Source organism: Melopsittacus undulatus, chromosome 11, assembly GCF_012275295.1.
Source record: "Melopsittacus undulatus isolate bMelUnd1 chromosome 11, bMelUnd1.mat.Z, whole genome shotgun sequence".
NCBI lineage: Eukaryota > Metazoa > Chordata > Aves > Psittaciformes > Psittaculidae > Melopsittacus > Melopsittacus undulatus.
Genome location: NC_047537.1, coordinates 1,224,942 through 1,251,856, shown reverse-complemented (window position 1 = coordinate 1,251,856; position 26,915 = coordinate 1,224,942). Strand labels below are relative to the sequence as shown.

At 43.5% G+C, this 26,915-nt stretch overlaps 1 protein-coding gene across 3 annotated transcripts; it reads right to left on the bottom strand.

Annotated features, from left to right (window-relative positions):
* Window positions 1–167: 167 nt before the first annotated feature.
* On the bottom strand, window positions 168–26,915 carry SEC16A (SEC16 homolog A, endoplasmic reticulum export factor). 3 transcript variants are annotated; one of them, XM_034067394.1, is made up of 32 exons: window positions 26,875–26,914; window positions 19,927–23,774; window positions 19,224–19,369; window positions 17,414–17,499; window positions 16,474–16,609; window positions 15,520–15,718; window positions 14,228–14,402; window positions 13,303–13,445; window positions 13,107–13,168; window positions 12,749–12,887; window positions 12,257–12,499; window positions 11,701–11,798; window positions 10,925–11,006; window positions 10,622–10,739; window positions 10,275–10,386; window positions 9,916–10,021; window positions 9,391–9,531; window positions 9,165–9,278; window positions 8,748–8,952; window positions 8,320–8,568; window positions 7,576–7,664; window positions 6,592–6,639; window positions 6,235–6,393; window positions 5,927–6,004; window positions 5,660–5,716; window positions 4,896–5,019; window positions 4,428–4,565; window positions 4,041–4,141; window positions 3,665–3,739; window positions 2,992–3,051; window positions 2,024–2,098; window positions 168–1,799 (listed from the first exon to the last, which is right to left on the bottom strand). In XM_034067394.1, the coding sequence occupies exons 2-32, from the start codon at window positions 23,698–23,700 to the stop codon at window positions 1,731–1,733; spliced, it is 7,401 nt and encodes a 2,466-aa protein (XP_033923285.1). In that variant the 5' UTR covers window positions 23,701–23,774; window positions 26,875–26,914; the 3' UTR covers window positions 168–1,730. The 3 variants fall into 3 exon arrangements, with proteins under 3 accessions (XP_033923285.1, XP_033923286.1, XP_030902324.2); XM_034067395.1 differs by lacking the exon at window positions 2,992–3,051 and having other exon boundaries at window positions 26,875–26,915; XM_031046464.2 differs by lacking the exons at window positions 6,592–6,639; window positions 26,875–26,914 and having other exon boundaries at window positions 19,927–23,700.

The following is a 26,915-nucleotide window of genomic DNA, read 5'->3' as shown; positions in this document are numbered from 1 at the left end:
CCAGACCCATTAAAAGTGGTTAAGATTAAGGCTAGAACTTCAATTTAAGCCATTTCAGTGATGACACCCATGCAGAGGGCAGTGCACTCCCACTCCCTTTCCATCACCAATCAATACCAATAGAGGAGCAGTTCCCACCGCAGCAATAACCACAAGAAGAAGTGAAATGTGAAAGTGCTCCAGAGCGCAAAATACTTTATTTCCCAATGTACAGTGTCAAATCTTACACTTAGGAAAGAGCCGCTCCCCGCGCACAGGAAGCTTCGCCAAGGAGGCTGGGTGGCAGTCTCTACTGAAAGGAGAACACAATCAGCAGCCTGGCCGGCTAGAGGAAAGCCAAGCGTCTGCCTAGGCTTTGATTATAGAAAAGTAAACCACACTGCCTGCTGCTGCCCGCGGCTGGAGGACGGACACACCGCACAGGTTTCTAACCCCCCCAACAGCGGTTGACTTCGGCTACATACAAACCTTCTAGGAGCCATGTAAGGCGATCGAGAGCTCGGAAAGGTGGCGTTATTCAGGAGAAAACTATGGGGACCGACACTGGCAATTTCACATTCACATTATTTCTACTCGGGGCAGAAATTCAAGTAAAAATCAAAGAGTTTGGTGGCAAGTTCTAAATAAAATATGGCCTATTGATTTAATAAATATGTAAAGTTTACTTCTCTCTTTGCAGGTAATTCAGAGTCTTCACTGAATATGAATGGTGCATATCATGGTTTGCAAGGTTTCCTATATTAAATCTAAAGATTTTAAAGTCCTTCAGTAGAGGTCTAATCCGCCTACTTTTAGTATGTTTGAATTCAGCCGTTAGCTATTTAAGACCTTGGCTATTTTAGTAATGGAAATTCAGGAACAGAGTATTACACTGATTCTGGCACTCAACAGGAAAAGAAACTTAACTTTCAAGCTGTTACCACCTTAATTGCACAGTGCCAGCAGTTTGAGAGAAAGCAAGTAACCGTATTGCACTTAAAAACACTCACTCATCAAATAGTACAGCATTGGCTATTATACAGAGAGCTTCTTCCCCACTATACAATTTGCTTTACAAGTAGTCTAAACCACAAACTACATACAGACTAGGTAAGATCCAAATCAAATCAGCATTAGATTACAGTCACAGTTTTCATTCCATATAGGTCAATTTATTTGGATGAGCTGTGGCCCCCTCCCTCCTCCAAAGAACCAACCAGCACCAGGCGTTCCCCCGAGGAACATCTCCAGTACCTCACAGTGGGAAACCCAGTCCTGTTGGGTAAGCGTTACAATTGTGCATGGTCCTCTTTAAGGCCACAGAGTGTTAAGTTACAATGTGGACATGGTTTTTGCCCCCCAGGAGGGGAAGCATCCTTCAGAACTTAATGAATCCCTGAAACTCTGCCTTCCAAGGTCACACTAGTAGGTTTCAAACTCATGGAATAAATTGCCTATGCAATTTACAACCAGTTTTTGTAACAGACAGCAACTATTTCCTCCCTCTTGTCTATTCTTTATCTCAGCAAAGCTATTTCCAGCCAGGTTTTTAAAAGGGAAGTTACACATATTTCATGTTTGGTACTGGTTTGCGTAGATGAGGTGCAAGCAGGGAGACCCATGAAAACAATCACCCATCATTCAGTCTGTCATGTCACCCGCAGCTAGTACTGATACCATGTGCCGTAATTGAATAGTTCTTTGCATACTCAGAACATGAGTGAGGATTCCAAACACAAAGCCACTGTATTCTACTTCAATGTTGGATACTTCCTCTGTCCAATTCTTCCTGGTCTTGAACTTCCAGTGACTGCAGGAGACTGAAAAAGAACAGGAATAAAACGTGTTCTGTAAAAGCTCATCCTGGAGACAAAACACAAAGTTGGCACTGAAGTTTTGAACACAAACCCATTAAATGGGTGCAAGACTGGTCTGCGAACACGTTTAACACTCTACATGCAACAGGCAGAACTGAACTAGCAAAGGAAAGTGATGGGTTTGTTCAACGGGTTTTGTTCAAAGTAAGGACAAAGCCTTTACTCACTTGTGCAAATTGAGAAGGATTGTAGAAGGGAACTGCTCCTGCTGAAGGTCCCCCCGCAGGCGGCACAGCGGCAGGCTAGGAAGCAGATAATACTGAAGTTACAAGCTGCAGAGCTCCCTGCCTCTCAGATGTGGTTTGCTTGGTCATACAGAGCAGATATCCACAGTACTAAATGCCAACAGTATGGGCAGCGCAGCATTTGTAACAACTGCAAAAGTGCTGGTACAGTTTGCATCCAGATCTTAAGTATTGCTTGCTTAATGTAGGAACTGGCAAAACAATGTCACATGCACAAACTGTAAATAGCTCTGAAAATCCAAAGCATGCAAAACCAAAACAAGACACCGCTGTGACTTCACTGAATTAGTACCTTCTGCTTTTGTTAGTACACCTGAGGGCTTGCCCCAAAAGAAACATTCTACGTTGAGTTTTGCTTTACTTAGAAATATCAGAAAGAGTTTGTGTCACCCCTTTATGGTGACCCCACAGCACTGGAACTCACAGCAGAGATGAAGCATTCCTTTAATTCCTACAGGGGCTTTTGCAGATGAAACAGGTGTTGGTGTTATGACCAATTGGAGGCTGGCAGCAGCAGGATGACAAGGGTTTGCTTGGGTGAGGCTTTTTTTGTTGTTGGTTTTGGTTTGGGGTTTTTATTTGCTTAAAATCAACTGACAACTTTGGTATCCCAGGAAAGAGCTGATCAAAATGATTGAGTCTCTTAGGAACATGAACATAAAAAGCATGCCTGGATTACATGCACTCTCACAGATACAAACAACTGAAGACCCTGTTTGAGCGTTAAAAGGAACACTACATCATTAGTTACTTGTGATGTTATTGTGGTGAAATGAGCAGAGGGGAAAACGACTAACAGTAGCATTAGTATTTGAGCAAATGCAAAATAAAAGGGGTGGGGGGGGAAAGTAAATAAGTGAACATAAATGAGAATGGCCAGCCACATGTACCTGATTAAAATGCTGGCTTACTTCACGTGATAATGAACTCATTGAACTAGAGCGCGAAAGCTACAAAACAGCAAGAACACACAAATACAAAAAAACACAAATAAAAAAGTCGTCATGCATGTCACTGCCCCAAGCTTTCCGTTGTTTTATTTCACTTTCAAAGTCTCTGCCAAAGGTTAAACCAACTTCAAGTTAAAACAAAATAAAATGTAAAGCCAGAAGTTAGTTTAAATCAAAGGGCTTCTTAAAGCACAACATTATGTAGCTATAGAAAACATTTAGTAGGAACAAAGGCAATGTTACTCTGCCTGGCACATAGCAATCTGTTCTCTTTGCTGTGTCTTGCACTCAGTATTAGTGAAATTATACGCATGCACGAAGGCAAGAAGAGATCCTCAAACTGCTATTGGCCTTTTACTCTGAAAAAGGTTTGTCAAAGTCTACTTCACAGACACAGGATTAAACCACATGTAGGACACAGAGGCTGAACTTTGCACAGGGGCTTAGAGTTCTTGTCTGTGCAGTTTTGGATGCAGCCATATGATTCCATCTTGCCTAGTCATCAGCAACTGCATCAGTGATTTGTTGGCTGGCCCATGATAAATCCTCTACAAATTAATGGTTAAAATACACTTCAGAAGTCATCAGCTAACCACTGTGAGTTAAGCCTTACCTCGCCTGACTGGGAGCCATCAGGGTTAGCAACAGGAAGTCCAGATCCAGGAGGAAGGATTGCAGGGTTTAAGTACTAAAGAAAAACAATGCACTTGTGTTTATCTTTATTACTATGATGCTATCTCACATTTCTGCTGTATTGATGCTAATATGTTCTCTGGTCCCTCTCCTGACACATACTGCTCCCATAGACAGAATGCAACTCTTTACGGGCTTCCCACTTGCATTTCCCTTCCCCAGTTCTTTAATCAAAATGCTATACACAAACATCATCCTTACAACATCATGTTTTGTGGCCACGAAACTACTACTCAGACTAACGAAGGGTTTTTAATCAGAAGCTTTAATTCTATAAGACATTCCTTTTAGCCCACCTCTGGTTCCACAGTAGCAGCAGGATCTGTGCTGGTTTGATTTGCAGCTGGTGCATGTTCTGCTGCACCACTCCCTTCCATTGGCTGGGGTTCCCCTGGAACTACAAGGGAAATGGAATTTAGTCAAACAGACCATAGCAGGGTGTTTGATTTCACAGAATGAGAAGCAGGAACATCAGCAGAAATGAGCTTCTACAGTATCAACCTTCCCTCAGGAAAAAAGTAATTTACAGTAGTAAACTTACAAGTTTACTGACCCAACTGTTCTACTGCACTTCTTGGACTGATTCTGTTTCTAAACCAAACTGGAGTTGATGAGATTGAACATAATGTTTAATAAAGGCTACATAACACAGACACTCAAAAGTGACATAGATAACCACACACCTGAGTTTGGAACAAATACATTCGCAGGAATTGGCATTGGTGCCAAGGGGGCAAATAGGTCTGATGGTACTGGAAGAGCACCACTCGACTTGGTTCCACCTGGATTCAGGACATCAACATAACGGGCTCTGCTTCCAGCTAAAACAGAAAAATCCAGAAATAACAGGTAAGCCTCAGGTCAGTCATCCCTGTGTCTACCTTCAACAGTTTGCTGGCTAAACCATGTTTCAGGATCAGGGATATCCAGGGATACAAACAGTAATACCCAAGTCATGACACAGCTGGGACAACAACCACAGTGCAGAAGCTAGGCACAAGCAAGGCCAGCAGCAGCCACAGCTCCATGACATCAGTGAGTTGCCAACCATTCCCTGACCACTCCAGAAAAGGTGAGGCTTCTGCCTTCATATTTTATGAATGAGAAAACCTGAAGTCTTCTGTACTTGAAGCATCACTGTTGCCTGTTACCTGCTCTCCTGGAGAACACGTTGACAGGGGCACCAGGAGGGCCTCCAGGTCCACCTCCAGGTACAGGTGGAGCAGCCTGAGGAGCTTTAGGGAATCCTGTTGGAGGTGGTGGTGGAGGTTTGCTCTGCAGAGAACAAAAAATCCACATCACCATTGACCAAGAGTTTTAAACAAAGTCCCCATCAGACTTCCCTTTTCCTTACCTCAGAGCACATAAAATAGACATATATCCTGTATGTCTATTCCTCATCTTCCATCTGCTAACTAGTATATCAAGGCATTACTACAACTCATCTACGCTCACTTTGAAAGGAAACACAACAGTGGTTTCTTGCCATTTGTGTTTTGTGAGAGACCTTTGAATGACAAGGATGTTCAGGATGTGTGATTTTCTATGCTACACAATGCATTACATTTTCAAAACTATAGAATCTTCTTCCTCTTTCCCCCCCCATATTCTATTTGGAACATATCAATTAAGCAACTGTGTAGGTGACTCCAACCTCTATGAAGAGATACACAGGGCAAACTTCAAAGCAAACTCCATTGTAAATTCAATCACAATTACTGAATCAACACCAGCAACTAAAGATACAAGTGGTTCCATACGGATGGAGCCTGCAGGAACATGTAACCTGTTGCACATTTTAATCCAAATTCAGTAAAAGGCATCTCTTAAGAGCCAATAACAGAGTAAAGAAGCCTGTGGGCCAATTCAGATTGCAGTTTTCCACTTGACCAAACACAGAGTACTCAATTTTTACCTCTTCTTCTGGTTCATCCAGATTAACCCAGCGTTGTTTCTGCTCATCCCAAACAATCTACAAGAAAATCACAGTCAGGGATTAGGAGATCAAATGAAGCTGTTAAGCTCCTCCTGCATCCCCCCCAAAAAGGAGCTTTTTTTAATAGCCAGCCTTGGAAAAAGCAGAATCCATTTACACACAGCAAAACAATGTTCATCTCTCATCCAGGAAACCCTTCTGAACCAACTAAAATGTATAAAGGCTTCTGTGATTTAGGGGCCTTACCGATTTGTTCTTGTCATCTGGAAGGTGAGCTTCATTCTTTCCTTTTCCCATCAGCCAGCGAAACCAGGTTGCACCACTCTAAAAATAAATGCATCTAATTCAGTTGATTCTCTCAAGACTGTCTTTACAGGCAGATTAAAAGAAACATCCATGCAACAATTCATTTTCTGCTAAGGACTTCAACTCTGAGCCAGAGCTGCACCTAATAAATAGCAAGCTGTTCAGTCAAGACATCTTAAATCAGTACCCAGAGCAGAAGTCACCACATACACTAACATATCCCCTCCAGCTACAGGTACTTAGTTTACCTTTCTAGGTGCTGCCTCCTTTTTTGTTTCCTTTTTAGTCTCTTTCCCTACAGGAACAGAGGGCGGAGGAGAAGGCTGCTTTGCTGCAGAGTTGGATCTCTCTCGTCCCACAGAATGAGCAGAGGACTCTGAAGTAGTTCGGGATCTTCGCCCATAGCCCTGTATTACAAACATACAGGAAAGAATAAAGTTGTCTCTGCTGGAGCAATGGATCAATGGATTAAATATAAACTTACTAAACAAGTCCCTCCTTTGACAAATATTAATGGGAAGAGATATAAAAGCAGATAAAAAGATGTAAAAACCAAACATAAATAACAAAGATTTAGTGAAAGAAGCAGCCTGCTTGTGGCATACCATATGTGCTGAAGACTGAGATGCAGATCTGGATCTTCGTCCTGGTGCCTGGTTAGATACAAAGCCAGGACATGCATAAGCAGCAAGCAGCTAAACATCTGACACAACATCCACTTGTTATCAAGAATTCTCTCACAATTAAAGATACTCAAGCTGGTTACTGGGGTACTCTGACATATAGGAGGTGCAGAAAAAGAGCTGAAGTCTGTCCAAGCAATTGCACTATCATGGGACTGGCCCATTAAAGAGAGTTAAATCAGGGCATTGCTGTGCAGGCCAACCAGCCCATGAGAGGAAAGACACAACAAGCTGCACCAGGGTGTGGCTGCTGCATTCCCCCCCCCCAACATTGGATTGTTCTTCTAATGTTTGTATAGCAACTCAAGCATAAAAAACCCACATTCTTCCTCTATAAGCATGGTTAATTTCTAGTTAAAAAGTCTCTTCATCCTTTATCAGTTGCCATCGGTACCCTTTAAAAAGGTTTAAACTAATCTGTCTTCCCAGAAGACACCAACTTCAGTGATATTTAAACAGCGAAAATATTAGGTATTTGAAAAAGGGGGCTGGGATTTTGATAAGACACTTCCCACATTTCCAGTCACTACAAGTGTGCTTTTAAAACAGTCACAGAACTGTTCTTTAGGCCTCATCTGCTGATGTATGCTACGAGTTTTTCTGGCTATGAAGAATCATCCTGGGAGGTAGGAGAGGAAGGCAGAGAAAGGTAAATGAAACTCCTTAGACAAGGGCCCCATATCCCCTCTCCACTTTTCTCAATTGTAATTATTTTTAGAGAAGTTATGGCCAAGTTTCTTCTACTACTTCATTTTTTTATTCTTCTGAAGGGAAAGAACAGTGGGAAACAAAAACCAAGCTTAAAGTATTGCTGCAAAGCAAGACAGAGCCCCAGTGTATGCTTGTGTTTGCACAGATGTGCAGTGCAGCTGACACTTGCTGAAGAGATGTAGGAAATACAGATACCATGCTAGCCATCCTGCCATAGAAATCCTCCTCTCTCTGGTCAGGGAAAGAGTTCTGTACAGAAGACTCCGGGGCACTTCTCTGCATTCCTTAAAAAACAAATGAGATTGTGTTAGTGGGGATGGGCACAACAGAAAGGCCCCCAAACACAACAACACTTTGAAGACTAAAGTTCTCACTAGTTAAGAGTTTTGTTCTAGGAAGAACCTGGCCTTTTAGAGAACATGAACTGTAGTTGCTGTAACTTTGCCTTTTCTCTCCTGCATGAATATTAAGTTTGTTGTAAATAGGTCAGGGCAGGCTGAGGGATGCAATATGCTCAATATGCAGCAGTTTAAGGATCTTCACATCTCTAACACAGCTCTGCCAAACTTGTGTGTGCCTGCTGCCTTCACAGGTTCCGTTGTCACCAAATCAGAATGTATCAGGGTTGCAGGAGCTGATGTCCAAGGCAGAAATCCCTTAGACTTCAGTCACAGACCTCACAGACAGAGCTGCCAAGCCCAGTGCACTCATGGTTAAACCCCTAGCCTGCTGAGTCTGACCTCTCTTCTAAACTAAGCCAAATAAGCAGAATGAATAGTGAAATTCTCCACAGATGTTTCCATGCCATTACATGGTGGGTTTCAATTTCATCACAAGACTTGACTTACTGTTTTCTAAATATTGACATATTTGACATTATTCCCCAAAATACTTCAATCCTCTAATAAGGAAGGAAAGCTGTTTACTGATACCACAGACCTGTTTCCAGGTTTGTCTGCTCTTCTGCTCGTGGTTCAATTTCTTGTGGAGGCCCTCCTGGTGGTACTGCTGACCCCAAATACAGGGGTGATGGTTCAGTTCCATATGGATTTGAGAATCCTGGAGGTGCAAAGCCAGGTCCTGGACCAATAGACTGAGAAGCCACTGGATAGAAAGGGACACTTCGGACAGCTTCCTGGTCACCAGGAGGAATCACAGCAGCTGATCCATCAAGGTCAGCCTGAGGTACTGCAGCACAAAATAAAAACATTAAGAGTTATAACTAAAATTCCAGTGTGTGAATCTTTTACTAAAAGGATACAATGCAGAAGTGAAATCTCCTGTTTCTGCCACCCTCTTAAGTGGTCTATATTGCAGAAATCTGAAAGGTTTATTTTCTGTCATGAAGAAGGATATGAAGCACTAACCTGAAGGCATGAGCTGTACACTTTGCATCTGTTGAGCCACATTGGGTAGTAAGGATGCTAACAATGCATTTTCAGCACCGGGACCCACGTCATGGCCAGCTCCTGCTCCATCACATTGACTAGCACGGTCTAATTCAGAGCTTGGTGTACTACAGGCATACGGTGGTGGGGTGGATCTGTCTGTGTTATAAGCTATTGCACCCTCCTGCACACAAAAAAAACCCATGATACAGTTAACATTAAGTTCATAACCAAGGGAACATAGAGCAAAGGAAATCTCACTTGCACTTTGTGACATGAATATACCATAAGGTCACTTCACATGCTTCTGTACTTAGTAGTATGAGCAAAGCCATTTAAAAAAGTGATTTACACCAACCCTCCAAAGAGAAATTCATGTAAAAGCACATTCTGTACCTTGATCTGTCCATCCACATGTCGCAGTGTTACTAACCACGAAGGTTCAATAAAAGATTCCTGTTCTGGCTTTTCTTTTATCTGTGGGTCAAACAGGCGCAGCTGGGATGACATCTAGAGAAAGGAATCATTGTAGAGTTTAAATTAACCAGCCAACAAAAGGCAACCTCAGCCACAGATTACCACCTACAATACAAACCCACCAGTACTTAAATCTCCGTGTTACCTGGATTAGCTGGTCAATAAGTACAGGTGAATAGTAATGTGGGTCTTTCAGGACTGTTCTGGAAATCACTTCACAGTAATGGAAAGCCTGAGCAGCAAGTCCCATTTCAGCTAGTCGGCAAGCATAGATGAATTTAAAAACCTATGGAATGCAAGCAGGTGAAATACACTAAGTGAGCAGAACGTTCATACAAGTACTGAATGAAAGGCAGCTTGTCATTCCAGTTATAAGCTCAGATATCCCATTATCCCACCTATACTAGGTAGGAAAAATTTAGGGAAAAAGGATTCTCCTCTTCCACGCAATGTATCCAGTAGAAGTTATTTATTTGACTACAGCCAGCACCAAGTTCTGATGCATTTTCCTTTTGGAATATAGAGTTACAGGAATAAAATTAAAGATAAACAAGTTCAGAATGCACAGATGACAAAAATTAAGAGAAGATTTGTGATTTTAGCACATGAGAGAGAGAAACCTCCCATTAAACCTGCCAAAATAAGAGCAACTAAAGAAGCAGCTCCTCACCTGGAAGTTGGGCAGGCAGCCAGGCTGAGTTCCCAGGGACTGTGCGTATTCATAGGCTTCTGTTCTCTGAATGGCTTCATTAGTGGCAAACTTAGAAAATGGCAAGCTATTCAGGAATGGGAGAGGGAAAATACCAGTTAACATTCAGGTGATACATGGTGACACCAAATACAGACCTGTCAATCAGAAATCAGCTCTGCAGACACACAGTATCAAACAAGAACAGGGCATCAGAGTCACCTCAAAGCCAGCTGTGGATAGTGATGATAAGGGGACCAAGGCAATTCAGTCTCTCAAGCCATTATTCTTTCATTTTTGCATCTAAAAATTATAGTTTTAAATAAAAGAGAAAGACAAACCTATGGTTTGATCCAATCAGGACAAGCTTTGTCGTCTTCCTTGTGTAAACTCCAAAACCAACTTGGGCCATAAGGTAACAAAAATGAGCAGCATCCAGCAGGCCTTTTGAAGCTGCAGAAAAGTGAGTGACATAATCAGGGTATTTCCTCTCAACAGCACACTGTAATTGAGTGTTCCATATTAGTTTGGCTCTGCATCCAAATACCTTCCCAATAGAGACATGCCCACAAACTGTTCCCCTTTACATTTTACACAATTGCCTGTTTTCAAGAAAATAAGCTGAGTAATTAAAGCTTTCAGAAAGCTTTTCCTTCAGTCATCACCCTGTTCATTCCCAAAGAGTTACCAAGAGTGTCTCCCATGGTAGCAATGGTCCTGGATTCCAAGTCCACATTATTGGTCAAGTTGGATAACACCATTGCTAGATGAGGCCTCCAGTCTCCCCATTTCTCATCTCCACAGCACTAAAATTAGAAGAATTACTTAGTCAAATCAGTGACTGGAGCTCTGCATGGGTAAGTGCTTCAACCTAAAAAGGACCAAAACAACTTATCTGACCTTCTAGGAAAAGCAGAGATTACTGTTGTGAACTACACTACTCACTGCAGCAACAATTCAGTCTCAACTGCAGCTCACACTTGAATCTTACCGTAGATGCAGCTGGCATCCTTCCAGACATGAGCTGGTAAACAGTCTGCAGAGGGTCATTAATTGGGAGACTGTTGGCAAATCTATAGAGACATTACACAGAAAAACAAAACACAAGTGTGGGGTAAGCAGTTAAAATGTACTTGAACATTCAGTGACAGTTAAACTAGCTTAGTTTAAGAGAAGAAACTCCTGTCTGAAAATACTACACTGAATAAGCAGTTGCCCAGAGGATAATGTTCAAAAGCAGTTAACTGGATCTGCCCTCTGATACAGGTCAGCTCAAATGAAGAGAAACCTCAGGATTCCCCCCAAGCCAGCTGACCAGACTTAGTACGTGATTTCACAAGCTCAGGAAGCTGATAGAATGTTTTCCTGTCTACAGCTTGCACAAGGACATCTACTTCTCACAGGCAAGGAGAGAGAAGGGTACAACAGAGTTCCTTGGCTTTAACAAAGCTGACAGATGGGATTTTGCAGTTTTTTCAAAGCCTGACTATCAGCATCTGTCAAGGAAGCCCATGACAACACTGTTCAAATACCCCTTAAATGGAACAAGTGGCATAGAATAACTTCTCAGCTTTCAGTTTATGGCCAGTGGGCCCTAGACTGAAAAGTAACAGATAACTCTTGAAGGTACAGGTAAAATTAAAGCTTAATTCTTGTATAAGCTACTAAGGATAACTCATCGTTTTGCCATTAAGATTTCTGAGCACCAAGTCTCTACCTTATTATTGGAATAAGTCACACTGTACTAATCAACAAGCAAAACAGTACCTGGTCATAACTCTTGCATGTGTTCTGCTGTCCATTTTGCTGGCAAGTAGCAGAGCATGACCCCATAAACCGTGTTTCATGGCAGACTCCAAAGCATCCTAATGAATACAGAAATCGGTTCCTGGAAATTGCTTAACATACCACTCAGAAGAATGAATGAATGCTCTACAGCAGTACTTGGTGACTTTGCTTACAGAATCACAGAATCCCAAGGGTTGGAAGGGACCTCAAAAGATCATCTAGTCCAACCCACCTGCAAGAGCAGGGTAACCTAGAGTACATCACACAGGAACTTGTCCAGGCGGGCCTTGAATATCTCCAACGCAGGAGACTCCACAACCCCTTAGATCAGATGCTAACAAATGAATATAATTGTTCTATATTATAAACTGTAGGGCATAACATTTTTCCATATCAGCATAGTGTATGTAATACTTCATGGCAATGCACTGCAAGTGGCAAAAATTACTTTAACGGATGCCTCAAGCTTTAAGATTTGTGACAAGCAAACAGAATTAGAGAGATGCAGATTTGGAACACCAGTACAAGTACTCACCTTCTTGCGGCCATAAAGCAACAACTCCCTGAACCTCTCTGTCTCTTTCTCAAGACTGTCAATAGTGGTTAGAAGATTATCAGTGAGAAACGAGAGCTGGGCTTCACCAGATTCCTCTTCCACTTGCTCCAAAGCCTCGTTAGTGAAATCAATCAGATTGGCCTCATTAGGGGACTTCCCAGGAAGCCACACTGTTTTATGATCTCGGAGCAGAAGTTCTGCCAGGTCTGTTCCCACAACAGTCTGTACACATAGAGAGAACACAAAGAAAAGTCTGCTATTTCAACACTGCCTTCATTTTAGTTGTCATTTCAACAACAATGTGACTGCCACCTCTGAGCACCTGGGGACAAGTGGCCAGTTTATCTGTCCCATCAATCCATGAACTATTCCAAGATAAGCCTCTATACACATATCACTGTCTTTTACACAAACACCATTCTGTGTATAACCTATTTTAGGACAGGTAACAACTGAAGCAGTCAGACATACCCCGTTCTGCCGGCACAGCAGGACAATGAAGTCCCAGAGCAGACTTGCAGATTCTTTGTCAATTAAGTTTTCGTTTTTAAAGCACTGTGTAGCTTTATTCTGTGCAAAATTAATAACATCCACTTTGTGGGTTTCATCCCTGAAAACAAAGAGAACAGGGCAACAGGAAGAAAAAAGCTTTCATGAGAGAAAAGTCAACACTGAGATCATAACTCTGATTAGTATGAGGAACAAACTTAAGGTTCATGTCTTATTTAAGCATGTGAAAAGCCACCAATATTTGAAGTCAGTTTAAGTCCTGTAATTTACAGACAAGTGTTCAATGAAGAAATGAATTCTCAAATCTTGAAGAACATACTTAGCCAGAGGCCCAGGAAACGCTCTCATCTCTTCCTGCTCTGGAGAATGTTGCAACATAGTCTAAAACACAAAACGTAAGAAATCCTTATAACTACAAAGTTTACTTTTTAGCAGTAAAACTCCCAAACCTGAATATAACCCACAGTGTAAGCAAGCCTGTATCCACCACCTCCCTTTTTAACCTTAAACTTTACCTCCATACTGTGTATCTCAACCAGAGCTGGCTGTCCTTCCGAAGGCAGGTTTGGCAGCACTTTGATTAAGAAGCCACCAGGCCCAAACCTGGCACAGATATGAGGCACTGAGAACTTCTCGGGTGTTGAGGGCCTTAAAGGTGCTGAAATGGGAAGAAACAATAAAGTAAAACCAAGTAGCCTGTCTTGCAACTAAAGTAAACTTGCTGATGTATTTACCCAAACCAGTAATCCTGCAGCACTGGTGGAAAAACCCTGCAACTCAGTTTGGCTGAACTTTATATGCAGCAATCAGTTCCACTATAGCCCCAAAGATCTGAAGATTTGCAACAAGAACAAAACTAAACCACAGAACTTAAAACCCCACTTATTTTGTCAGTGTAGGGGCTTTGATTATTTGTAGCAGACACTTCCATGATCCCTGTACAAATACATGATGCATCTTCAAAGAGCTAATGATGTACTTCAACCTAGTCTGCAAAAGCTTTCCCAGAGAAAACGGTATTTTGTTCCACACCAAAAGGGCAAGAAGAAACTATGGGAAAATCTGAAGTTTAAGCTAAACTTTATAACCATTCCCCATGAAGCACAAGCAGTATAGTTAAAAACCTAACAAGACATTTACAAATGGAAGTACGCAGTATTTAACAGCAAACATTGTAGCTACTACTGGTCTGTGATATACCCAGGTTTCAACAAGCAAGTTACCCTTACACTGGAAAAGGAACAGAACTTTGTCCACATATATTTGTGTACATACACTGTGAATCAGCCTTTTTTTTCCTGTTAACAGGTTCACTGAACACATGAAAGGCATTTTGTACACTACATATAATAATCAACATTTACAGCAGTGTAAACTCCCAAGCACAGACAACCTCACAAGCCCATGCCTCCCCTCCTCCTTCCCCAGTGGTGCCAGTACCTTGTTCCACTGCTGACCATCCAGTTTCAGGTGGGTAGCCATAATCTGTAAAAGGCTGTTGTCCATCAAAGTTGGGAGCATATCCACCATAGGGATAATCTGCATGGAGTGACGCTGCCTGCGCAGTTTCATACGCATTAGCCGTTAGATCATGATTACTTCTATACAGCTGGCTCTAAATAGATCATATTAGTAAGTGTTAGCAGAAAGCATGAAGTTACAAAGAGCAAGCAATGCTGCAGGCGTGAGCCAAGGCAGTAAGTGTGTCCTCTCTCTGGCTTTGATTCGTTACACTGCTCATAAACCAGGCTTCCCACATCTCTGCTTTGGAGGAAGCTCTCCAGCAATCCACTGCAGCAACAGGCTAGGGAAGGTAATTTGTATCTCCATGTCCCCCCTCAGTGTTTCACTACCATTTGATCTGTTCACATCCAAGTACTTCCAGTTTTCTCACAATGGAATGTCAATGTGCTTGTGTGAAGAACATTACAGAATGAGTTACAAGTGTTGCTGTATCAGCAGCTACTGATCAGAAGCAACATTCAACTCTGCTGTAACACTGACAGAAAATCCCAACTGATTTAGCCTAATGAATGCCTAAATGACTTCAGGTGCCTACAGATGAATGCATAAATGATCTCCAATACTACTTCCAATATTAATGAATTTGCATTCAGACTGGAAAACCACCTAAACCTTCCAGGAAACATCATGAACCAATAAGAGACTATAGCTACAATGACACATTCCAGTGGCAAAGACTATACTCCAAAAGCTACCCAAATATTCTGTGTTTTTTGGGTATTGTACTTATGGTATGTGTAGATGAGTAGTCAGTTAGATTTGGGTTTTGCTTTTATAGTCAAAATAGCATCATCCAAATACAGAGTTAGTCCTTTAGCAGACCTCAAGTTCAGTAACAGCATTCATGCTTGTGATGTGAAAATCAACATAACACAAAGCCAGGCACATCAACTACATCCAAGCACAGGAAAGGCAAAGTTCTCACAAACAGCAAATGGATTCAGTAGAGGAAATTTTCCATTTCTCTGTGTGTGGCAACTTGCCCAGCTGAGTGCTGATTTTGGTTAAAGTTCTCTTGACAACTGTGAGAAATATTATGTTCAAAACTATGTTACAAAACAGCCTTAAAGAATAAAAGTTTTCAAAATGCATTTTCTCCCCAAGCTAAACCCAGAAATATTTCTGTATTTCTCATGTTTCACCCACCCTAAACAGAGAAAGACCCAGCTCAGCTGCAAGAATACTTGATGTGACCATCTGAAACTCACCTGCTGAGAGCGAGAGCTGAAACTGCTCTGGTGACTGTGAACACTGCGGGAGCTCCGCAGACTGTGGCCGGAATGCTCACTGTGCACACTGCGTCTGTCAAACTCATCATTGTAAGGATCTCGATGGGGTTCAGATTCATCATCAAAGCTTCCAGTAAAACGAGGGTCGTATCTCCAGTTATCATCATATCGGTCATGTCTGGAGAGCCAAGAAACATATAACCCAAAAATGAACAGAGCCACCTACATCCCTGAGGGAAGTGACTTCACTGCACACTTAAGAAGAAAGCTGTACCTAACTCCAGCAGAGCTTTATTTCCTAGACTGAGATTACAGTAAAAAACCTGATATTTCCTCAAGAATATCCAGAATATTCAAGATCAAACTGACATCCTAGAAGAGACTCTGAGTATGAAAACCCACAAAATATTCACCCATTCGAAAACAAGTCCTACTCCTCAAATCCTTGTCTTGATTGACATGACAAGTCATCTGTCTTCCTCAATAACCTATATTAAAGCTAAAGAAAGGAGTAGCAAATGTATCTGTAATATTGCTTTTCAATAGCCTGTTACAGGATGCATCTGCATTCCCAGACAATATTAAGAGGATTTTACTTAAGGCTACATGATACCTCAAAATCCTGATGCCTGATACAACTATCACAACAGTTCATAACTTCTGAAGGCTTTGGGGCAGATCTTCAGCATGTAAAGTAATATTTCTGTTAGTGCACAAGCAAAGCTTCAGCCTTTGCCTGAACACTTACTATCGTAACTTCATTTTCTGGTGACACATTTGACTGTGGGGGACTCAATTCTCAAGAAGCCAATACCAGATTCTCCAACTTTACTTGGACACACACACACTAGTTCTCTGATAACCATCAGCACCTAAGCCTGTGCTGCCCAAGATCTGGAAAGAGCACCAAGAACACAGATCAAATGGACAAACCTGCTTCCATATGGATACGCTTCTCTCTTCTGGTAAGGGTTGTGTTCAGCATCATACCAGTACCTCTGATCATAGCTTCTAGGATCTCTGTATCTGGGGTCATATGCTGATGAGTAACGTTCCCAGCGACTTGGATCTTCGGGAAATAAGAAGAAACGGTTTAGCTGTTGGAAACTATTGCCTAGAACATTTTCCTGCTCCTCTCTCTTTAATGACATGCTGATTTGGTTATGATAAATAGCTTAACACTTTTGAAGATATAACATTCACCAGCAGACAGATCTTTACTAACAACTTTCCAACTTGATCATAACATGGTAAGTCAAGTACTAACAGAATCTTTGTGATCGGTCTCCAGAGCATTGTGCCAAATGTCTCAGGATGTGCACAGATGTTGCTTTAAATCCTACCCACACAAGCAATTATCTGCAGATTAGCAAGGCCAGAATGTCTCTGTGAGCACAGAGCAGATCATCATGGAGAAATCAAATTCAAATAATGAGTCAATTCCTGGTTACACCCACCTAAAATTTACTTTCCAAGCCTGCCTGCAGGTTACACACCAAGGATACACCTCAGTGAACGACAGGCTTGCAACACACTGAAGAAAACTACTTTGTAGACTCAGAGTGATGTGCTCTCACAATGGAAAGCACAATGAAGGCTGGGAGTGAAGAAAAAGCTTACTTTACTTTCTGTTTACTACTTCTACTGACTAAAACTCAGGAAGGATGGCACAGTATTAAGAACTGAAGTAAGCCCAAAGATCAGTTTTCAGCAAGTATAACCTCATTCTTGCTGGTTGCAGAAAGTATATCAGCTTTATTAATATGGAAAAATGTAATAATTCTGTGATCTTAAGGTTCCTTTTCCCTACAGTTTTTTTGTTAAAACCTGCAATTTTCTATAGAAAAATTCAGAGTTCATTTTGAGACATTACCTCCATAATCATATGAGTTTGGGTAATAGCCTGGGTAATAATCACTCCATCCACTTTTGGTATAATAATCTTCAGCATACCCTTGCCTGAAAGAAAAGGCACAAGTATGAAAAATGATTATTCCTCTTCAGTTTCTTCTGAAGTCAGCAGGAGACATAAAGAACCATGTGTCACAACTGATCAGGTACAGAATGCCATTTTCAGGACCATCCCACAGTTATGAAAAAGGCTAGAAGATGAATGTTAGATGACAAATGCAGCACATCTACCTATATGTACATGTACACATATTTGTATCTACACGTGTAAATCTTTACACACACATACTTGCATAGAAGGTAAAGATACATAGTGTGGAACAATAGGAACTTTCACGCTCCTCTACAGCTGATCATACAACTGATAGTACAAACTCCAAAGTGGCCAAGCAAGTCAAGGGATGCTCCTCCCTCAAACACGTGGGAAGTTTGCTAACACAGCACCTGCCTCTGCAGAGGAGGAGATGTGATCTTATCAGATCAGGTTTATCCACCCAAACAATCTGCTCAGTCTCCTGCAGACAGATACTATTCCCCTCCCCAAACAGTTTCCAAAGCTGCATTAACACTGGCACATTCAGGGTAACTTTAAGACACGCTATCACTGACTCCACCACTCCCAAGCTCTGCTGCCCTGCAGAACTGCACCACAGTCCACATCCACCTGCACTGTCACATCATGCCTCAACACACACTGACAGAGCTGCTCCTAACAGGCTTTGATCTGCCCTGTGCCACCTGTAGGCATTTCAACCTCTTATAAAAATAGTACATAAGAATAGGCACCAGGAAGTGCTACTGGAGGTTATTATCTCATTACAAGATCTCACAGTGCACTTAGATTCACTTAAGATGATGATAAAAGTTATCACAGGCAGCCACTGGTGTGTACTCCTGGAGGCCAACACGCACCTCCTATAATCTCCTGGAGGTGGTAAACTAAATGTATTTTTAATCTGAAGACTGCTCCATTAAATGAGCTGCCAGCAACAACAGATAACTACTACAGAGGGTTTAATCCTTTCCAGTCAGGTAACTGGGGTTCTCCCTTGGAAACCTGCAAACTCACCTGCCAAGTAATGCAACAGTAACATGTCATCACTAATCTGAAGTTCATACAGATCACTTTGACTAAAGAAAGCAGTAATCCCTGGAAGGTAACTTGCTGCTTCTTGCTTGAGAAATAACAGATTCCATTTCTGCTTTGTATTTAATACTTGCAAGTGGCATCTGAACACATTATTTCCCTCTCAAATTTTTTATTTCACCTAATCAGACAGACCAAGACTTTGAAGCTTTCCTGATTCACATACAACCTGCATCAAAACCTGTAGTGAAGTCAGCAGGTGGAACATGCCCACATAACACCTTTACTACACAGAGTTTGGGAGTTTTGTGAGAAAGATGATCCACACAAAGTAACCATCAGACAGATTAACCTGAGGCAGCACCAGAATGTTTTCACTTGATTCATCATCTCTCAGAGCTCATCTCAGCACCTAGTCCATCACACTGACCTCCTGCCTGGCAGAAATGCCAGCAACCACCCAGAGAACTAAATGAAAGGAGTAATAAGGCTTCAGCAACAGGAACAGCTGTGGAATTGTATCCTTTTCAGATGTGGCATTTGATTCTGCCCATTCCTATGGCAGCACACAATGAGTTTTTGAACTTCCTCACTGAGGCTTATGCTACAAAACTTCAACAGCCGTCATCACACTCACTACTTCACAGTCTTTGCTCTGATTTGACTCAATTTAGGAACAGCATACCTAGAAGAAGGCCTGTCAGAGCAGTGACTTGCTCTGGAACTAGGACGTTCAGGCTCAGGATACCGGTAACTCCCAGGCTCCATGTAAGCAGTGCTGCTGCTGTCATAGTGTCTGTATCGGGGGTCATACTGTCCATAGGCATCCTCCTAGAAAAGAGATTGACACATATGAGAGGAGGTTTTCCACCCCTGAGAATGAACCTTCAAAACCAAACAAATCACCATCCACACCACAGCTGTGGTACCTGGAGGGATGCAGATCAGTAAGACTACAGTACAGCTTTCAGTACCTGCTGCAAGTGATATTCAAGTCTTTAATATGCTAAACTTAGGGGAAAACAATTATGTCTGGACTAAAGGCAGTTCAACCACTGTGCTGGCAACTCTGCTAACCTGCCAATAATACAGGCAGCAGATGGGAACCAAATCTGAACTCCTGATAAACAGTTACAACTGCCACCTTTTTCCAAAGAACCACATTGACATCTGTGCCAACAGGAACTGGTAGTAGCAACTACTTTAAATTTCTATAATCTTTGTAATACAAGTTTTGTTACCGATATCTGGATTTTCCCTACAATTAAATATTTAACATCAATGCTACACTGAATGCTGGTCACAACACAACGGTTTAAACTCATAATTCAAAGATGAAAATTACTACTACATGCTGAGGGGGGAAGAAGGGGGAAAAAAGAATTTACCATGTAATAAAGATGAGCTGCTGTTCTGGGGTCTGCAGGAGGATAAGGTGGCGGATATGGAGTCTGGTAAGGATCGTAAGGATGTCTGTAGTAGTAGTAAGGATTCTGGGATGGACCAAAGGCATCCTGAGGAGTCTGAGGCAGGGATGGACGCTGCAGGTCTTGTTGCACATTTGGCACTGCTGGCTGACTGGTGGTGCTTGGAGGGGCTGTGGATGTTGGAGCACCTGGTGGCTGTCCAGATGCTTGCTGCTTGTCAGGACTCATCTGATCATACCCTGTTGGCTGCTGTGTTGAACTTGCCTCCTGGGGACTCACAGGCTGAGGAAGGCTGCTCAGTACCTGGTTCTCATGCTGCTGTGACACCTGCATGGCCTTAGCACCTGCAGTAACCTGGTAGTTTGAAGGAACTGAGGGCTGCCCAGATGATGTTGGCTGCTGCATTTGAGCTCCTTGCATTTGTGGCTGAGGTGGCAACGTTCCCTGTGCAGCTCTGTCTGATACAGCCTGATGCTGTACATCTTTTGTGACCTGTTGATAGAAATGTTTGTCATGCATCTCAGGATGTCCCTGACCAGCTGAGTGCTGAGGACCACCAGGAAGTGACTGATTGTGCACCTGTACAGAATTACTTGCACTGCTTGTCTCCGCTGTCCGTGTCACTGTGAAGTCAACCACTGCAGCAGCTTCTTCTTTGCCATTTGAATGATTTGCACAACTATTAGCCTGGACTACAGAATTAACAGTGGGCAGTAGTGCACTTGCACTTCCACTGGGGAGATTTGTCCCAGGAGAAACGGATGAGTTAGACCCTGGCTTGCTGGCAAGTTCAGGAACAAAACCTTCCATGTTAACATTCTTTTGCCCTTCTGGAGCCAAATTAAGTGAAGTTTTCATAAGCAGGTTGGCAGGCTGATTAGAAGCAGCATCAGAATTGACAGGACTTTGTAATAGATTATGTTTTAACAGATTAGTATTTGGAAGTGCATTCACTAATAGAGATCCAACCTGCATCACAGGTAATGGCACATTTTCCCCAGAAACGATCCCACCAGCATGCGAAGGCTGGGGACCCATTGCAGGCTTGTCCCCAAGCCCAGAGTCCTTCATTGACTGATTGTTTTCATTGCTGCTTAGCTGATTAGATAGAGAAAGAGAAAAATTAATTGGCTGAGCCAAGTTATAGCTTTGATTAGGCTGAGCAATCAGGATAGGCTGATTTTGCAAAGACTCTGTAGGTGGAGAGGACAACAAACTTGCATAACCAGAACTTGCCTGAGACTGAAGTGCCTCCTCTTCTCCCATTTTGGGAGGATTCTCCAGGTTTTCAGAGGTTATATTTCCATCCTGGGAAAGCTGCACACCCATAGTCCCTGCTTTGCCTGGCTGCTGATTAGCCAGGCCTTCTTCTGGTGGCTGAATGACTTCCACAGTTTGTTTGGCAGGTACATACACTGCAGGAGCAGCAGGAGCTAGAAGAACATTTCCCCCAAAATTAGGCAAATCATTATGAGCCCACAGGGTTGTTGCTGGGCTATCACACTTCTTAACTGCTCCCTGAGCTCTTGTTGAGGACCTCCTCTCAGATACAGACTGTATGTTTTCCATAACAGGTCCAGAGTGCAACACATTTCCTGCTTCACCAGTGACTGCAAGAGGCAGTGGGTGTACCGGAGGCATGAAAATAGTTTCCAGATTATCAGGTGGCTGTTCAAGATTGCCTGGGGATGCAGCTGGCACAGCTGCATTCTTCTTGATATTCTTCTGGTTTGAGTGGTTCTCTCTTAATTCGACCACCATCTTTGCTTGGTCAATCTCTGCAGGTTTTATACCAACTCCATGGGACCTCACAGGTTCAAAAGAACTGTTTGCACTTGTCTGAAACACTCCCGTAGGCTTAGGGGGGCTCGGGGTTGGGGGCTGGGAGAGGTTACCATGGTAGGTCTTACCCAGGTTTAGCTCACTGGAATCAACTCCTAAGGGAGAGGAGTCAATCTGTTTAAAGAAACTGGCAGAAGATTCCTCATCAGGCTTCCCACTTTCTTGCTGAATAAATGTACCAACTTGTTCTTGAGGCCTTGCTGAGCTGGAAGCACTCCTGTGGCTAATGGTGCTGTAGTTTGAAGAGACACTATCTGGTCGGACAGGATGAGGTAATGAATCAGGTGCCTCCAAATTTGGTCCTCCTTCAGGATGGCTCACAACAGCATTCTTTGGAAGCATCTGACCTGGAAAGGAGCCGTATCTGTACAGATCAGGGCCAGCAGCAGGGGATGAAACACTGATGTTCTGTGGTTCACTCGGCAGCACTTCTTGATTCTGGATGCACTCCAGGTTCTCAACGTTTTCATACTGTGACCCACCAGACATGTCACCTATGTGTGCCTTGTCATCACCAACAAACATAGAGTGCTTAGTGGCCTGTGCCTCCTGCTGACTTACAATTTTAGGGAAGTACTGATCCATTCCCTTTTGTACCATTTCACCAACTGACCCTGCAGCAACCTGTGCCTGAGGCAGAACATTCGCTGCAATGCGCTGAGGATGCACTGGCTGGTGGTACAAGGATGCTGAATTGGGCTGACAAGCATCAAACTCTGTTTTCTCAACCATGTAATCTTTTTCAGATGAAAGTATTTCTTCATTTTCTGCCTCATCCCCTTTGAAAAACATGGAGAGAGTTCCTGGATCTTGATCTGCGGGAATAGGTCTGTTTGCTGTTTCAGACATATCTAGAGCCTGGTTTTGGGGGTTATTTTCCTGAGCTGTGGGAAGGACAAAACTGGAGTCTTGCAGTGGTGGCTGTGGGTAAAACTGTTCCTGGTATGGTTGACTTAACCAAGCATTAGTCATTTCTGTGTTCTGCCTGAACAGATTGCCAGGCTGGATGCTGTTCATGTGGTGACTGCTATTTGCAGAGCCATTTTTCCCATTCTTTTCACAACCAACAGCTAAAGGCGCTTGCATGGCATTTTGTGGAATACCTTGGTGCACAGGACCCTGCTGGAAATTTGCCTGTAGAGGAGGATGAGACGTGCTAACAGAGGACTGAGAAATGTTCTGAACATCAATCTGAGAAGATGGCTCAGGATAGGGCACAAAGTTTCGAACTGGAGACTGCAGGTTACCTTGAACAGGTCTCCACTGAGACATAGGCTGCTGAGGAGGAGGAGGGAAGAATGCTGCTGCACTCGGTCCTGAAGGAATGTCATTTGGACCTCTACTAACATCTTGTCTACCTCCAGGTTTGTTCGATGCAGCCATTCCAGGATGCACACTGAAAGAATTTTCAACTGCTGCTCCTGTACTATAGTGCAGTGGTACCACAGGCCCTTGGAATCCAGGATTTGCGTTTGGATGCACTTCTGTAGTACTGTTCATAACATATCCTGGGGACGGTGAAGGAACTGGAACACTAGAAAACGTACTGGGATTGATTCCTGGTTGAGGTACAGGAGCTGCTAAAGGTGTGTGCAGTCCATGAGGATTGTCCCCAGCATGTGGTGGTGAAGTGTGCGTATGGGCTGGCTGTGGACACCCCGCGGGGGAAGAGCTTTGCATAACCAATGCACTGCCCTTGGATGGATTATCTACAGGGGAACCCTGTGGAGTCTGTCTGCCAAATGCAAACGCGTGTGTCACAGGCTGCACTGGGGCAGCTGGTGCATTTGCTCGTTTACTGAGTGAGCTGTTCCTCCGGTACATGTTCCGAGGGATGCCTGCAGGAGGTGGAGCTGCTGCTCCTGCTGGCACAGGCTGCGGAGGCTGCTGCATGATGGCCTTTAACAGGGTCAGACGGGAGACGACAAACTTGTAGTGGATGCTGTAGAGAGATTCCTTCTTCCACCCTGGTAAGGCAAAACAGATGACAAATCAGTTTCCTTTCTCATAACACACACAGCACTTAAGCTATTTTTATTTTAGAAACAAAATTACTCTAAGAATTTGAAGTGGAAAATACTCCTCTCTTTCTCCAGGATACATAATACACACACAACATAAATCCAGGTCCAGGTTTAACAGAGTCTAATGCTGTGTGGTAACAATGTACATTATTTAACCACCATATTAACAAAAAGCTCCAAGTAAGAGTAACTAAACAGAGCTGAGCCCTGTACAGACCTTTACATGCAAACACTATGGTAAGTTCAGTGGAATTATAACAAGTGGAGAAGTTATTATCTAACTCTAATTCCATTAGAGATGATCTTCAGCTCTGCTGCTCAGTGTGAATGGGCTTTTTTATAGGTAAGACTTCAGTATTTGTCCAGTTCAGCTCAACAAGCTTTAGCAACATGAGAGTCCTGTTTCTGAATAGAGCACAAGTATCATTTATACCATGTACAGTGAAGAACCCACAGCAATCTTTTCATACCAGATACACTTCTGGTTACAGAACACAGAAAAAAACCTGCAATTTTTTAGGTTTAGGGGAGGGTTGTGTGCTTTGTTCCGTGCTTTAAGATTCAGCATCTTGTTGGTAATAAAATGGGAAGCCAGAAAAGTCAGAGCTTTGTAATTAAGCCAAAATTTTAATAGCTCCAGAGAAGTTCAAATGCAAACCACTTCTGGTTTCTGGTGTTGAGTGAACACCGTGTAACCACATGTATTAAAGATTTAGAACTGAAAAATGCCAATACATAACCACAATGTCATCCATACAGGCTTTATGGGACATCAGTACAACTTTCCCTAGAGAAAAGAACAGTCACCTCCTGGAAAGCCTTAACTTACCTGAACAAAGTGTTGCTATCGACCTAACATAAAATAGATTCCTACCTGTTCTGTTCCTAATAGAAGAGTTGAATAGAAAAGCTGTTTCTGAAGCACAGTTGAACACAAAAGCCAACTGTTTCACAACTGTGTGAATGCTCCATCCCTGGCAGTGTTCAAGGCCAGGCTGGATGAGGCCTTGGGTGATATGGTTTAGTGTGAGGTGTTCCTGCCCATGGCAGGGGGTTGGAACTGAATGATCTTAAGGTCCTTTCCAACCCTGACTATTCTATGCTTCTAACTTCAATACCCACTTCCACATTTCAAATGTGGATTTCACTCCTTACCTGTCCTCCCAGATGCATGCAAAGGAAAAGACCCCAATCCCTTACCACTCCTTTGTAACAACCAGTCCCAGTACTCAGCTATTACACCCAGTGGAGGGTTTACTTCAAAGTGCTGGTTTGCCATTCCTGTGGCTAGGGCTCTAATGTCACATTACAGGAGTTCAATACCAGGGTATCAGCTTCCTCACAGGAGGAAAGTTAATATTAACAGACTGCACACAGGAGGAAAAGCAGTGCAAGATTTGGAGAGTTAAGTCCAAACAAAATGAACGTGCCCATGTCAGGTAATTCAAACAGAAGATACCAACTGGGTGAGACTGACCCTCCCTGCCCCCGACCCACTATTAACAGGAACACTGATTTTAATATATGTATAAATAGGAAATCACCACATAAGTTCAGAGCAATCCAGCTCTGCTTTATCTAGTCTGTTTGGGGCAAAAAAGGGGAAAAAAGATTAAAACTACTCTGTAGGCAACGTCATTGATAAATTTCACCTGAGGAGCTCTACAAACATGATTATTTTTAAACTCCTCTGGCAATTTATCTGTGTGAAAGAGCAGCTTATTTAGGGGCAATGAATTAAATTCTCTCCCCAACAGACACAAGCCAAACGAGCTACTCTTAAACAGCACAACTGTGCCCACAAAACAGGTTACAGAGTGCTAATATTAATTCTCACATGTGCCAATATATACACATGCACATATCTGCTTACACATACACATGCCTGTGCCAAACAATCACTATAATGTGTTCACACACACAGACTTCAAACAATGAGAACAACATGAATAAAAACCCTGCTGCAACCCCAAAGAGAAGAACAGCAGGAAAATGAGATGTGCAGCTTTAGAATCAGCCTCAGGGACACCAGGTTTTCAGATTTTCCCTTCTGTGTAGACAGCTGCACACCTGCAGATGTGTGGGTGACACACCGGACACACTCTACACCTTCAGTACTCTTGAGAGCTTCCTCCTGCCCTTCTCACAAATGACAACAGTTGCAAGTGTTATTCAGTGCAAATGCACTGACAGGCCAAGGGGAACGGCTTGAACCTGCCCGAGGGGAGATTGAGCTGAGCTCTTAGGCAGAAGCTGTTCCCTGGGAGGGTGCTGAGGCGCTGGCACAGGGTGCCCAGAGAAGCTGTGGCTGCCCCATCCCTGGCAGTGCTCAAGGCCAGGTTGGACACAGGGGCTTGGAGCAGCTGCTCCAGTGGAAGGGGTCCCTGCCCGTGGCAGGGGTTGGAGCTGGAGGAGCTTTAAGGTCCCTTCAACCCAAAACCATTCCAGGATTCTCTAAGAATTCTTAGGGAAGTAAGCTCACACGGATCTGTAGACAGAAGCAGCATTAAGTGTTCCTATTTGTTCTGTTCAGACTGACCACTGCTCCACTACACCGGCAGGTCCCGACACATTCACACCACTGCACTCCTGAGTCAGCACCAGTTGCTGCTCCAACAGAGCCCCACAACTCCACAACCCAAACCATCAACCCCAGCCTGCGAGTTCGGTGTCGTGCCAAAGGGAACACAGGATCACGAATGTCACCCGGTGCTCTCCACCACAGGGGCTCTTTTCCCCCACACCCCGTGTAGCACCTCTCAAACACCGCGGGGTGCGCACGGTCCCCCCGGGCCGGCCCCGAACAGCCCCAGTCCCGCAGGGAAACCCGCCCGGGCCGCGTCTCACCGCTTCCCTCTCGGTGCGGCACCAGGACCGGCCCCAGCAGGGGCCAGCGGCCGAGCCGGGGCTGCCACAGGCGGCACCTGAGGCCCCTCCGCCGCACGGGGGGGGCACCGGCCGCCGCCAGCCCAGTGTCCGCACCTCAGGCCCTGCGCTCCGCAGGGTTTGTCCCTGTCCCGGTTCCGGTCCCGGTCCCCGGTACCTGTCAGACCTCGTCCGGCCGAGCCCCCTCAGCAGCGGGCG